Source organism: Populus alba, chromosome 8, assembly GCF_005239225.2.
Source record: "Populus alba chromosome 8, ASM523922v2, whole genome shotgun sequence".
Classification (NCBI taxonomy): Eukaryota; Viridiplantae; Streptophyta; class Magnoliopsida; order Malpighiales; family Salicaceae; genus Populus; species Populus alba.
In genome coordinates this window covers 8,528,306-8,542,416 of record NC_133291.1, presented here as the reverse complement: position 1 = coordinate 8,542,416, position 14,111 = coordinate 8,528,306, and the positions used below count along the sequence as shown (strand labels likewise).

The 14,111-nt window shown below is 33.1% G+C and overlaps 3 protein-coding genes across 4 annotated transcripts; all 3 read left to right on the top strand.

The window, feature by feature from the left end:
- On the top strand, positions 1-870 carry LOC118039865 (uncharacterized). Its single transcript, XM_035046676.2, has one exon. The coding sequence runs from the start codon at positions 135-137 to the stop codon at positions 585-587; it is 453 nt and encodes a 150-aa protein (XP_034902567.1). The 5' UTR covers positions 1-134; the 3' UTR covers positions 588-870.
- Positions 871-5,611: 4,741 nt separating this feature from the next.
- On the top strand, positions 5,612-7,809 carry LOC118039866 (protein PIN-LIKES 2-like). Of its 2 annotated transcripts, none has more exons than XM_035046677.2 (2): positions 5,612-5,707; positions 6,255-7,809. In XM_035046677.2, the coding sequence occupies exons 1-2, from the start codon at positions 5,700-5,702 to the stop codon at positions 7,612-7,614; spliced, it is 1,368 nt and encodes a 455-aa protein (XP_034902568.1). In that variant the 5' UTR covers positions 5,612-5,699; the 3' UTR covers positions 7,615-7,809. The 2 variants fall into 2 exon arrangements, with proteins under 2 accessions (XP_034902568.1, XP_034902570.1); XM_035046679.2 differs by having other exon boundaries at positions 5,679-5,795.
- A 5,035-nt stretch (positions 7,810-12,844) lies between these two features.
- On the top strand, positions 12,845-14,111 carry LOC118039867 (probable ribose-5-phosphate isomerase 2). Its single transcript, XM_035046680.2, has one exon. It carries the CDS (start codon positions 13,077-13,079, stop codon positions 13,869-13,871), a length of 795 nt encoding a protein of 264 aa, XP_034902571.1. The 5' UTR covers positions 12,845-13,076; the 3' UTR covers positions 13,872-14,111.

The following is a 14,111-nucleotide window of genomic DNA, read 5'->3' as shown; positions in this document are numbered from 1 at the left end:
TTTCTTCTTCTTCTATTATTATTATTATTATTATTATTAACTTTGATTAATTTACTTAGCTAATTGAGCTTATAAATGCAGTTCTCCTGGGGCAAAAGATATCATTTTCCATACATATCACAACATAAACAAACATGGCATCAACTTCTCTGTGTTCATCTTCCCTTTCTTATCATCCACTTTTCGCCTCCTCGAAAACGAAACTCGACTCCAGAAAAAGGGTAAGTGCAAGAATCTCAGCTTCAAGAAGAGAATCACACGATCAAAATTACTTCAGCGGCAGGATAGTGGATGAGAACATGATTGTTCTTAGAAAAAGAATTCATGAGATGAAGATGGTGGAGAGGAACTATGAGCCACCTGCTAATTGGATGGAGTGGGAAAAGCGTTATTTTACTAGCTACGATTCATTGATATGTGAAATGATGGGTTTCTTGCAATCCCAGTTGATGGATACGAGGCCTGGCTTGGCCTTAGGGTTCATTGCTCTGATTTCTTTAAGCGTGCCCATGGCCACCGCGATGATGTTTTTCCATTTCTCGGAGATGTTTAAGACGGCCTTGGACGGGCTTCCCGGCCTTAATTAGTGTCGCAAATGTTGGAGCATGAAACTAGTGGAAAATATGTTCAGTAATTTCTTTGTGAATAATTTTATTTTAAAAAAAATTGCAGAGATGATTATATTTCATTAATCTTTGTATTCTTTTCAATAAATCAATTATTCGTTCTCTAATTTAGTCCGCAAAGGAGATTGGTGGTTTGAATCTCCACTCTCCATCCTGCACGGCCTGGTGGGAGCTTGTTTCTGAAGAAAGGAAATCAAAACATTATGCCAATAAAGCACGACAATACATGTTTTATAATAATTTTAAGTTTAGTTCGCGTGAAAAATCAGAGGTCATAGATTCGAGAATTGGGAGTGCATATATTTTTTTTTTGCATTTTAACAAACGACCCTGTTGTCTATCATTTTTTTTTTCTTTTGAAAAAAAATAAGAGGGGAAAATAAAAAAAGGTAAGGCGCTCGAACATGGTTGCTATTGGTGGGTCAGGACGTCCTGACCATTTGCTGTCTTTTCTTTTTCTTTTTTCATTTCAAAAATAATTTAGTAGATTAATTTATTCTTTAATTTTAATATAGTTCTTGAATATTATTATAAATATTTATTTTTATTTTTATTATTTTTTCAATTATTATGTGTATAACTAAAAATAATAATACTAATAATAAACTGTATATGAAAAATTAATTGGAATTGATTTTTTATTTTTAAAATTTTAAAATAGATTTTGAACATGATTTCATCATATTTTTAATTACACAAAAACAAAAAAAAATGATTCAAATTAAAAATATTGTGTTGGCTAAGATAAATAATAGATACATTAATAGAAAAAATTATATTGATGGGAAAAATCAAAGCAGCTGTATTTCCTTGTCTAATGATAATGCCAGAAGAATTTTAGGAGATTTATGCATTCATTTAATGTTTTGAAAAATTTAGATATCCCTGCAATATAATGTGAACATACAAACTAGTCATGTCTAAAATGAAATCTTTACATGGACTATTCAAGAATCCAAATGGAGTATGTAAGCCTATATAGCCTTTGCTTTGCGAGATACACACAGTCACACACATTACTTTTAGTATAAAAATATTAAAAATAAATTAATTTTAGAACAATGTCATATATATATATATATATATATATTTCAATATTACCAAAGATAAGATAATCCACCAAAACCATACAGCCATTATTATTACCAACACCTCTTTATCATTCTCATTATTATCAGTATAACTTTAATTTTAAAAAATATTCAGCAATAAGTCTTTAACATCATTATTACCACAATAATTATCATTTTCGATATTATCACTGCAACAACCACCATCTTGTTATTCAAACAATCATTACTCTACTCTTCGCGAATAAAGTTCATTTGCAAGGGACCCGGGAAAAAATTCAATTGCAAAATCACACCGGATTTACAATCGAAAAAATTGATGTTTTTTTTTTTCCTCTTCGCGATCTAATATCAATATTGAAAATTTCTAAATCCATATACCCATTGCAGACCAGACGCATCCTTCTTCCTTCTCTTCTCCATTCTTTTCTTTTTTCTTTTCTTTCGAACTTCAGTTTTCATCACTCTACTCTCTCAAATTCGGGCGGCCATCCTTTGTTGCGAGGGCGAGGTAGCCTTTGAACAGGCCAATAAAGCTCCCACAGGTATCTGGGCGAATGCGCGTGGGTCCTCTTTTTTTCACGGTGGTTGCTTGATTTTCCAATACCTTTTGAAGGCCGCCGGGTAGCAGGCCGAAGGTCAACTAGGTAGCTTGTGGAGGAAATTCATTTGGTTGATTTGAGGTAATTAATTTTGATTTTTTTTTTAAATGGCGTTGTTTATTTTTTATGACAAAAATGGGTTTGTGATTGGGTATGATTTATTTTACATGATGAGTCATTTAATTTTGTTTAATTTACTATATTTTGTTAATATATCTGCGGGTGTTAATTTATTTGTTGATATCAAATCTGTTTATTAATAATTAATTTGTGAAATATGTGGTTATTGTTTTCTTGAGAATTAATATTATAATTAGTGGTATTTAAAATCGAGATATTTTTTAAAATGATTCTTGTTTAGAAATACATAATAATAATAATATATATTTTTTTATTTTTTTATTTATTTTAGACTTCAAACACATAAAACAATATAAAAATAAATAAATCAAAAGCATTTTATTTGACTACAAAAACAAACAACATCTATATACATTTGGTAGTCTGATGTTGCAACCGGAATTCGGTTGCAAATTCATGCGCATCGCAAACCTACTCGTGGCTGAAAATTCAGTCACCAATCTTTCTAACTAACCAAATTTCGTTAGCTAATTATTTTTGCAAATGCAACTCTGTATCCTCCCTTTTCCATTGCAAAACCAAGAGAAACAAGTCTATCAAGCGGATTAGAGGCTCGGGTCAAAACCCGTTCTAACCAAGAGAAACAAGTCTATCAAGCGGATTGGAGATTCGGGTCAAGACCCATCATAACAAATCAGAGCCCGAGAGAAACAAGTCTATTGGGCCAAACTCGGGAACGAAATCATGTTTTGGAATTCTAATCGGAGGAAGCGAACAGCACAACTCATGTTTTAAGCATTTCACACACACGATGCCCGAAAATCCAGTGGTTCCGTGATAACCCAACACTTCAATACAAGTTAAATCTTTCTTTAAAAAAAAGAAAAAAGAAAACTGGAACCAGAGAGACTTGTCATGAAAATAATATATACAATAGATTGAGAGTTTAGAAATTTGAGGGTTTGTAAGAAAGACAACTATCCACGTTTTATCTATAAACCATTTTAGAAAATTATTTCATTGGACTCAAAATTTAATTTATCATCCGATTATAGTGTCAAAACCCCTTCCCCATAAAAAGAAAGAAAGAAAAAACCTGTACTTTTTTACTCATTTGTCGTTGATTGAAACTTGCAAGTTCACGACACTGATTATTATTTTCTGTTTGTTATTTTGATAACTTTTATCGTTAGGGCTTGAAAATGAAATTTAGAAAAATATAAATTATAACTTTTTTAATGGAGATTTAAAGAAAAAGTTTTTTAGCATGAATCATGCAAAACTGTGTTGCGTGCTAGTTAGTATTTTGCTTATAATTAATTTTTTATATAGTTCAATTACAATATTTAATTTAAATTCAGTAGATAAATAAATTGAATTCACATATTTAAACGAGATAGAATTTAATATATTTTGTTTTTTTTATTATCCTCGTGATCTTAATATTTTTTCAAAGGTCTCTACAAAAAATGATAGATAAATATTTTGAAAATGCTAGTTTTAATATTAAAGTTTTTATTTTTATAATTATAAATCATAGAGGTTGACTTCTAATTTATTTTATACTTTTTAAAAAATTAAATTTTAGTTGAAATTCATTATTAACACTCAAAATAAATTTAAATACTAAATATAATTGAAATCTTTAAACTCAATTAAATTAAAATGATTTCAAACATGTTGTGACAAGACAATTTTAAAAATATAATTAAAACAAAAGACAGTTTTTAATAACACCCTCCCTCCGCACTTCCAAAGGAGCCTAATTAAAAGAGCTCTTCACACAAATGAATGAGCACTTAGCAACTATTTTTTTTTCACCTTGACAGATTAAATAATCAATTCACGGGATTTGTTTGTTTTGAGGGTTGAAACTGTATGATGTGATTTTTATTTTATTTTTAATATATTGATATTAAAAATATATAAATTTTTTAAAATATTATTTTCATTTGATAAAAAATATTTTAAAAAATAATTGTTATCATCCTCCAATATACTATTTAAATATAATAAAAATCAGGGTTTTTTTTTTTTTTAATGTGCATGACATGGCATGATAATTTTTCTATTCTGAACATAAATAAAAATCCAGAAGGGGAATATGCCCCCGTTTCACTAGAAATCCAAATCCAAATATTTATATGTTTATGAGATGGGTTTCAGTGTTTCATGGAGTATATTTTATTTTTTCATTGAATAAAATTTTGTAAAGAATTGATCCTTAAAAATAAATTTATCCTTTATCTTTTAATTATTCATATTTAACTATGTTCTTAGATCTACAGTGAAGTTCAATATCCATGACTTAATGTTTATTTTTACACCGTGTGTTAATATGCAATTAGAATAAAAAAAAAAACTATTCTATCAATAATATAGAATCCTCAAAGCTGTCCCGGCTCTAATTAAGAAAAAACTCTCTCTCATTCCGAATCCCCCGCTGCCATCGCTATGTCTCCTTAACTTTATATATATATATACTATATACACTAGTTTTTTTCGTCAAGCCTAGGACTATATTCAGACTCATTGTCCAACACCGCTGTCATATTTCGTCATAACACTGTTCGCTATGTCTGAACAACCCATGTTCCGTCAGCGCACTATGAATATCCAGCCAGTGTTCGTCAAGCAATCTGCGCTGCTGATTTTTCCCGACAGGCTTCCAGCTGCACAAATCCGCGCTGCGATTTTTTCCACTGGTGAAGGCCACCATCCCTTTTCATTAGCCTAGGACTGTCTAGACTCATCGTCAGCATCGGCTGTCGATTATGCCGACTTTGCTGATTTCATCAGCGCTCCGATTTCAACACTCTCTCTCTCTCTCTCTCTCTCTCTATATATATATATATATATATATATATATATTAATGTTAAAATTTTTAAAAAAAAAAGGAAAGGAAAAGAGTAATGATAATCGTATGCGCATGGGCCAGCTACCAAATTTAGTAGCAAAATGCCGAAAAAAGGTAATTGTAAAAAGCAGAAAACGCAAACAAAAGCTATTCATTATCACGACAACACAGCTAAGAAGAATAATTATGATTGTTTTTTAAAATATTTTTTATATTAAAATAATAATTTTTTAATTTTTAAAAATTATTTTTAAAATTAATACATCAAAATAATTTAAAATATAAAAAAATAATTAATTTTTTTAAAGAAACAAAATTAATTTTTTTTTAAAAATTACGCCCACCTTTCCAAACATAAAAAATACGTTTAGATAGAGCAAGAAAAGATAGGAATGTATCATTGATCAGTGGAGCAAGAAAATTCATCGCCTTAGTCCATATATTATTTGCTCCTTTTCTTTTATGGCAAGGTAAATGGGTACCCGAGAAACAGCAACGTTAATTGTTTTGTTTCTTAGACTGATTTTTATTATTGAGGGTCCCATCATAGACACAGAGGTGCTTCCTTCTTTATCATTTTTTTTTTATTCAGTGTTAAAGAATATCTTCTTCTCCTCTGCGATTCTTGATTGCCTCCAAATCCTGCACGTTTCTCTCTATTTAGATTTCTTTCAGTTATCTTATCTGTAGTTGTGGTTGATTGAGTTTTTTTCCCTCTTAATCCATAAAAGCCCGCATGCCACATAGCTTCTTCATTGATTTTGCATCTGAGTTATTATTATTATTATTATTATTATTATCATTTATCGCTCATACTCTGTTAGACAAATGTGCTCATTTCTTTATAATTTGTTACAACATTATTATATGAAATCCATGTTGGTTCTCTGCGATTCTGCTATTTTGCTTGGTGATTGATGAAACCTCTGTTGTAGAATATCAAATTCTACAAATGGTTAATTGTGTTTTTTATTTGGAATGAATGTTTCTGTAATTCTGTTTTACTAATTATTTCAGAAAGCGAGTGCTTCGAGGAAAGATGCCTGCATTATATGAAAACAAGATGACATCAAGTGGTGAAAATCTGCTGACTGCTATAGTGCCTTTGATGAAGCTTCTCTCCCTTACTGTTATAGGATTGGTTCTTGCACACCCGAAAGCCCAAATGATCCCAAGAGCCACGTTTAGGCTGTTAAGCAAGCTAGTTTTTGCCTTATTCTTTCCTTGCTTAATCTTCACTGAGCTTGGTCAAAGCATTACGCTTCAGAACATTGCCCTTTGGTGGTTTATCCCTGTCAATGTGTTGTTTAGCACGGTCATTGGTTGCTTTCTCGGGGTGGCCGTGGTGCTTATATGTCGTCCACCACCGCAGTTTAACAGATTCACGGTTATTATGACTGCCTTTGGCAATACTGGAAATCTCCCCCTTGCCATTGTTGGATCTGTCTGCCACACTAAACATAGCCCATTTGGACCCCATTGCCACTCGAGGGGAGTGGCGTATGTCTCTTTTGCCCAGTGGGTCGCTGTGATTCTTGTTTACACCCTAGTTTATCACATGATGGAGCCTCCCATGCAGTACTATGAGATTGTTGAGGAAGGGACTGAGATTGAGGAGCATCCAATTAGTGATGTTAGTAGACCTCTCCTAGTAGAAGCTGAATGGCCAGGCATCGAGGAAAAAGAAACTGAACATTCAAAGACGCCTTTCGTTGCTAGGATCTTTAATAGCATCCCAAGTATTTCACAGACTACTTTTCCAGACCTTGACCTGGCTGAAGGTAATTCGAGCAGTCCTCGGTCAATTCGGTGTTTGGCTGAGCCGAGAGTTGTGAGAAGGATCAGGATTGTAGCCGAACAAACCCCTGTGCAGCACGTACTTCAACCTCCAACACTCGCTTCTCTTTTAGCTATCATCATCGGAATGGTGCCTCAACTGAAAGCTTTTTTCTTTGGATATGATGCTCCTCTGTCTTTTATTACAGACAGTTTAGAAATTTTAGCTGGTGCCATGGTTCCTTCTGTGATGCTTATTCTTGGGGGTATGCTTGCGGAGGGGCCAAAAGAGTCTACGCTTGGTCTTCGAACCACAATTGGCATCACAGTGGCGAGGCTTTTGGTGCTTCCTCTGTGTGGAATTGGTGTGGTAGCACTGGCTGATAAGCTGCACCTTCTTGTCCAGGGAGATGCAATGTACAGATTCGTGCTCTTGTTACAGTACACAACACCAAGTGCCATTCTATTGGGAGCAATTGCCAGCCTGAGGGGTTACGCAGTAAAGGAGGCTTCTGCTCTTCTCTTCTGGCAGCATGTCTTTGCCCTCTTCTCTCTTTCATTGTACATCGTTATCTACTTCAAATTACTCACTTATATTTGAGGTCTTGTGGTATAATCCAGTCCCAGATCTCCTTCCTGAAATTTGATATTGTTGAGTGATTAAATACGGCTCTTGTTCTGTAATATAATTTCTCAGACCCGTATGTAGCAGTCAGATATGATGTAGACAGGTGTAAGCAGCTATTTGTAATTGCGAACTGCTGGATTGAATTCAGAAGTTATTTTTTTCCAATAATTGTTAGAATATTTTATCCCAATTCCCCAACTGATTAGAAGTCAGACACGTCCAGTTTTCCTCTTTAACTTGCATACGAACGGGTACAGAAATGCATATATGAATAGGAGCACAAAACAAATGCTACACTTTCTCATAGACTATATGGCTGATGATTCCTCTATTGTTAATTCCATGCATGATGATTTTTTCAGTTCTGTGATGATGTCTGTTAAAAAGGAGGAAAAGAGAGGCTAAAGACTCCGTTTCTCTAATTTGTACCGGTGGGTTTTATAATTTTTGTTGACCTAACCGTTTACATCCTATCCGTGTCTTGCTCTTCTAAAAATTTGCAGAGGGAATGGGCTGCTGCTGCTGCACAATGACGCAGGATTTCTAATGAATTCTTTGTCGGACAGCATTCTACATTTGCTGCGACTAGTGACTTTGAACTGAAAAAATGCATTACTTCACTGCTATAGATTTTCTATTTTCTTTTCTGGTACAGTTTACAAGTGTACCAGAAAATGCAGGAATTGAATGGATTTGTTTTATCCAGTCATGGCGAAATGGCTTCTTAGGACTTGCAATTTCTGCCTGCGAGCATCGTAGAAGTTTCACACAATCCAAGTCTGGGATGGTCGTCTCTTCCCTTGTTTGCCTTTTTCGTGGCTCACATTTTAAACCGTGGCTGCTTTTCTATACACATGGTCAAATCGATGCAAGGTTGTCTTCCTCTGTTCAATATAATTGCTTGCGTGTACGAGATTCATGGGTCCTAGTCTTAGATTTGTAGTCCAAGATTGGAATGGACTTGTATGGATAAGTCTGGTCATAGTTATTTATTCAACATATTTTTTTTATACTGGTCATAGTTCAAACACTTGTTCGTGCTTAATCTAAGACAATATTCTCTCCGAACTAAGCAGGTGTCTGCCAGAAACAAAAGCGTGTTTTTCTTTTTAATCTCTGTAGATGATTACGTAACATTATAAAAGCATCATCGAATATATAGCAAGCTCGCTCTTTTTCTGGTTTTATCATCAGCCAAGAGAGAACGGCGAAGGCAGCGGCTCTGTAATGATAAAAAAACATGGGTGGTTTTGCGTGATCCATGGGATAATATAGAGTAAAAAAAAAGGTAATATTCTATGTACTGAAAAGAAGGGAGTCGTGGATGGCTTAGTATCCAGTGGTTGGGAATATGCGGGAATCATAATAAGAGCAAGACCCACGCCTTGTCCGCCACACTTTGTCTTTAAAAGAAGAAAAGAAAAAGGAGAGCTTCATAACTTCCACTGATTGTTTCCTTTTCCTCGGGGCCTAATCCGAGAAGACAGAGAAATCACAAATGAACACCATAGTCCGTAGTGGATTGATATCAGCCATCCTTTTAATCGAATCAATTCTTTCCCGCATGCAATGTTATTAAAAACGTGTTATAACTCATAAAATTGTAAATTTTATGAGGAAAAATATATAAAACATGTAAAATCAGATTAAAAACTTAAAAATTAATAAATTAGTCAAACCTAGTTAAACTCGCATAAATCAATTCTTCTTTAAAAATAAACTGATTTTATGATTTCACTGTAAAAATTATAAAAATTGCTTATTGCTGAGTCAGTGTTCTCCTTTTCCCATGAGTCCCCACTTTCCAGCCGCCTGATACTCCACCCATTGGCCCATCCCCTTTCCCCTTTCTCCTTTTCCAAGAGGTTTTAATTTGTTTTAATTTTGAAAAACAAAGTCTCCTATATTAGGTGTTATGCTTGTCGTTTTCATGCATGATAAATTTTCATTAAACAAAAAGATTAGAATTATTTTTATATTTTTACTTTACGTGATTTTCGTAGCACAAAAGGCATTTTAAACTTAAAGATAAAAAAAATTCATCAGCAATAAATTATTTTCATGTACGTCAGTATGACAGAGGCACTTGAATTAAAAAATAACTCTTATATTTGCATTGATATTTACTTTTGATGGAATATTTAAGGAAAAACAAGATTGAAGGGAAACAAAACACATTTGAGATATGAGCCAACTGTTTCACAAAGTCACTTGCATCTTGAGCCACATGCTTCACTTACTCTTCGGATAATTTTTCATTATGAAGCTTCTATCTGATCAGTGCCTAAATGACATGACATGGTTTGGCAAGGGAACTAATGTGGGGTTTTTTTTAAAAAAATAAATAAATTAGCACCTTAATTAAAAGATTTTAACATAATAATATTATTTAAAAATATTTTGATAAAATATTATATGTTTATCTTAGTAAATACAACATATAAATATCATTTTAAAAGATAACTATAAGATTTAAATGATATCGCCACAAACTTTAAATCGACATCAATAAAATTAAAAGTTTGGCTTTGACAACCCAATGTATTTTAGCTTGTTGATGAGGTTTTTTTTTTCTATTCTTTTTAATTTTTTTAGGTGAAACATAAATTTATATATAAAAAAATTATAAGATCCAGTTGAGCTATTAACATGAATACTGATTTAATGATCCGCGACGTAACATGTAATTTAGTTAGAATATTTTACTTGCGATTTTATGATTTTGGTTAAAATATTTTACTTGTGATTTTATAATTTTACAATTCAAGTTTATATTATATGTTCTGTGTCACATCAAAAAAATATTTTTAACAACCTTACTTATTGAGAATTTTGCCTATATTCTGAACCAACCCAAAATTTAAAAGACAATAATTGATATAAATATTAACATGGAATGTTCGGATCAATTTACGTGTATCTTAACTAATTTTACGATCTCCTGAATTAACAATTATATAAATTTTTAATAATCATAAAATTTATAGTTCAAACTAACGGATGATTATAGGAATGAAACCTAAAACTAATTAATTGAGCTAGACTTTTATATATATATATATATATATATATATGATACGCGGTTGTCAACGAGATGAGCCTACCATTCAATTAATGGGACTCGCGCAGAGCATCGAGTGTTCCGATTTGGAGATTCCCGATACCATCGGGTGGAAATATCATCCGGACACACACACGATAAAAACCCTACGGCCATGTTCATGCTTGGGATTTAGGAGGCTAAAGTACGGGGGTGTGGACATAGCAACAAAATCTAACTTGTGGGGATTAACTGAAACAAAAAAAAAAATCAATAAAATCGAGACGACCCATGAATCTCGAGAGATAAATTAAGATTTTATCCTAATTTTTAAAAAAAAAAAACACGTGAGAATCACATGTATTTCTCCCACTTTTGATTTAAAGTCCCGTTTGCGGTTTCACCTCATTAAAAACATCTTTTAGTTGTTTACTAGTTATATGCCCCGCGCGTTGCCGCGAGTCAATTATTTTTTGCATTTTAAAAATAGTCAAGATTTAAAAGTATTAGGTTTTTTTATAAAGTTATACCCAAAAGTCTCAGTTTTGGTTGTATCGCCTGATTCAAGAGTAATGTTTATAATATTAATAATAACATTAAACTTGGGTTAACCCTTAGCATAAAAGTGTCTGGACTGCAATACCAGATTCAATAGCATTGGACGTGGGTCTGGCTGCAAGGTCGTGTCATAAAAATGTGATAATTAAATAGATTAGTTAAAAAAAAACCAACATGAAGAAAAAAACTAATGAAAAAAAAGAAAAAAAAATATGAATTAATTAGGTTAACCCTTCAAATTAGGTTAACCCGTCATACCTTGAATTCGCATCATGAAAGTTTGGTAATTAAAAAAAAAAAATTAATGGGTTAACGAATTAACTGGGCTAACTCGTCAACCAGGTTAACCTGTCAAACCCGGGATCCGTGTAATAAAAGTTTGATAACAATAGAAAAAATTTAACATTAACAATTTAAATTAAACGAAAAAAATTAATTAAAAAAACAAAAGGCATTAGCCTTTTCACTGTGGACTGCACTGTGCAGTCCATAGTCAAAGGCATAAAAAAAACTAAAGGCATCAGCCAAAAACTACTTAGAAAAAAATTTAATATTAACTAAATTAATTAAAAAAAATTAATTAAAAAGAAAAAATAAAAGAAAAAAAAAACTCTAAGAAGAAAAAAATACTAAATAGAAAAAAATTTAACATTAACAAACTAAACGAAATGAAAAAAATAATTAAAAAAAAATTCAGGTTAGTCAAACCAAGTTGTTAAACCCGGATCCGTGTCATGAATGTCTGGTAACTAAATAAAAAAAAATGAACATTAACAAACTAAACTAAACAAAAAAATTAATTAAAAAGAAAAAAAAATCTGGGTTAACTCGTCAGGTTAAACAGGATTTGTGTCATGAAAGTCTGATAACTAAATAAAAAATTAACATTAACAAACTAAATTAAACAAAAACATTTATGAAAATAATCCCATAATTAACTGGGTGAAACTCGGGATATGTGTCATGAAAGCGAAATTTAACGAAAAAATTAGAATAAAAAGCAAAAAAAAAAATTCTATTTTAACTTGGAAACGTGTCATGAAAAATCTGACAACTAAAAAAAAAAATTAACATCAAAACAAATCTTCAAGACTGCACAGTGCAGTCCACAGTAAAGTCTGAGCTCTTTAGCGGCAATAGAGATTTGCAACGAAATTTGAAAGTTATAAAGATTTAATTGAAAAAGAAAACAAGATTTGGAATGATATTAACATAAGACAAGAATTGCAGGGAGAAAATCGAGATTTAAGCTTTTTAAAAAAGGGCAGGGGCTGGACCGCAAAAATATGATCTGTGTTGGCGAAAAGTAAAGAAGAGAACCTCTTTCCCTCTTACAATTGCGTTTCAGCCACGTAATTTTCATTCCCACTCAAAATGCATAATTGCAATTTCAATTTCAAACGGACTCCTAGATATAGTTCATCCCTCCGTTAATAAAGAAAATATATTTTATTAAGTATATTTTTACAAATACAATCAGATATCGTGCTGGAAAAGGAAATTAATAAAATATTCTCTATCAATAGAAAGACGAAATATATCATAATCCCAGTTCCAAACAAACCCTTTCCTCGCATTTTCCTCCACCAGGACCACCACCGCCCGGCTATTTCCTTCCTCTATAAAGATCACCACAAGCTATCCCTTCTCTACCACACACACCAATCTCCAAACCCTATATCTCCCCATCCATATATCTCGACTTCTCCTCCTCAGCATTCATCTCCCCCAACAATGATCTTATAGTCCCTTCTCCTTATCCTCTTTATTTATTTTTACACAAGCATTTTTTATTATCTTGTTTCTTATCAAATTACTTTGGAAAAAACAAAACAAAATGGCTATACCTTGTCCACCCTTTATTGGATCAGAAAAGCTATCTATAGAGTCAGGAGCTATGTCTCCTTCATCTCCTTCCCCGTTAATCCTAACCCAAGACGAGCTCAAAAAAATCGCCGCCTATAAAGCCGTCGAGTTTGTCCAATCTGGCATGGTCCTCGGCTTAGGCACCGGCTCCACCGCTAAACACGCCGTCGACCGTATCGCCGATCTCTTACACCAAGGAAAATTAAAGAACATTGTAGGAATACCTACCTCCACAAAAACCCACAAACAAGCCGTGTCTCTTGGCATCCCTTTATCCGATCTTAATTCGCATCCCGTCGTTGATCTTGCCATCGACGGTGCTGATGAGGTGGACTCGAATCTCAATTTGGTCAAGGGGCGTGGTGGATCTTTGCTCAGAGAGAAAATGATTGAGAGTGCCTGCAAGAAGTTTATTGTTATCGTTGACGAGTCTAAGTTGGTGGCTCATGTTGGTGCTAGCGGTGCTATGCCCGTTGAAGTTGTGCCGTTTTGTTGGAAATTTACTCAAGATAGGCTGCAAAACTTGTTCGATTACGCGGGGTGCGTTGCCAAATTGAGGACTGATAATGGGGGCGAAAAGATTTTTGTTACTGATAATGGGAATTATATCGTGGATTTGTTTTTTAAGAAGGATATTGGGGATTTAAAGGTTGCTAGTGATGCTATTTTGAGGCTAGCTGGGGTTGTTGAGCATGGGATGTTTCTTGATATGGCAACCACTGTTATTGTTGCAGGTGAGCTTGGGATCACTATCAAGGATAAGTAGATTGAGGTTTAGAAGATGGAGATTTTTTTAACAAATTTGAAATTTTTTAATGGGGCTATTAATCAAGTTCGGGAATTCGACTGCTTTGTCATTGTAATAGTATTGATAGAGGTCGAGGGTTCCCTCCTTAATTGTGGCTCTGAATTTTACCAGGAAAGAAGGTTTAGGGGTTTTAGGATTACCTCGTATGTCAACTGTGATCTCCAGTTATTTTCAATATGAAAATGATGTTTCCTTTCA

Coding starts and splice junctions, on each gene's coding strand:
- LOC118039867 (XM_035046680.2), top strand. CDS start 13,077: ATGGCTATACCTTGTCCACCCTTTATTGGATCAGAAAAGCTATCTATA.
- LOC118039865 (XM_035046676.2), top strand. CDS start 135: ATGGCATCAACTTCTCTGTGTTCATCTTCCCTTTCTTATCATCCACTT.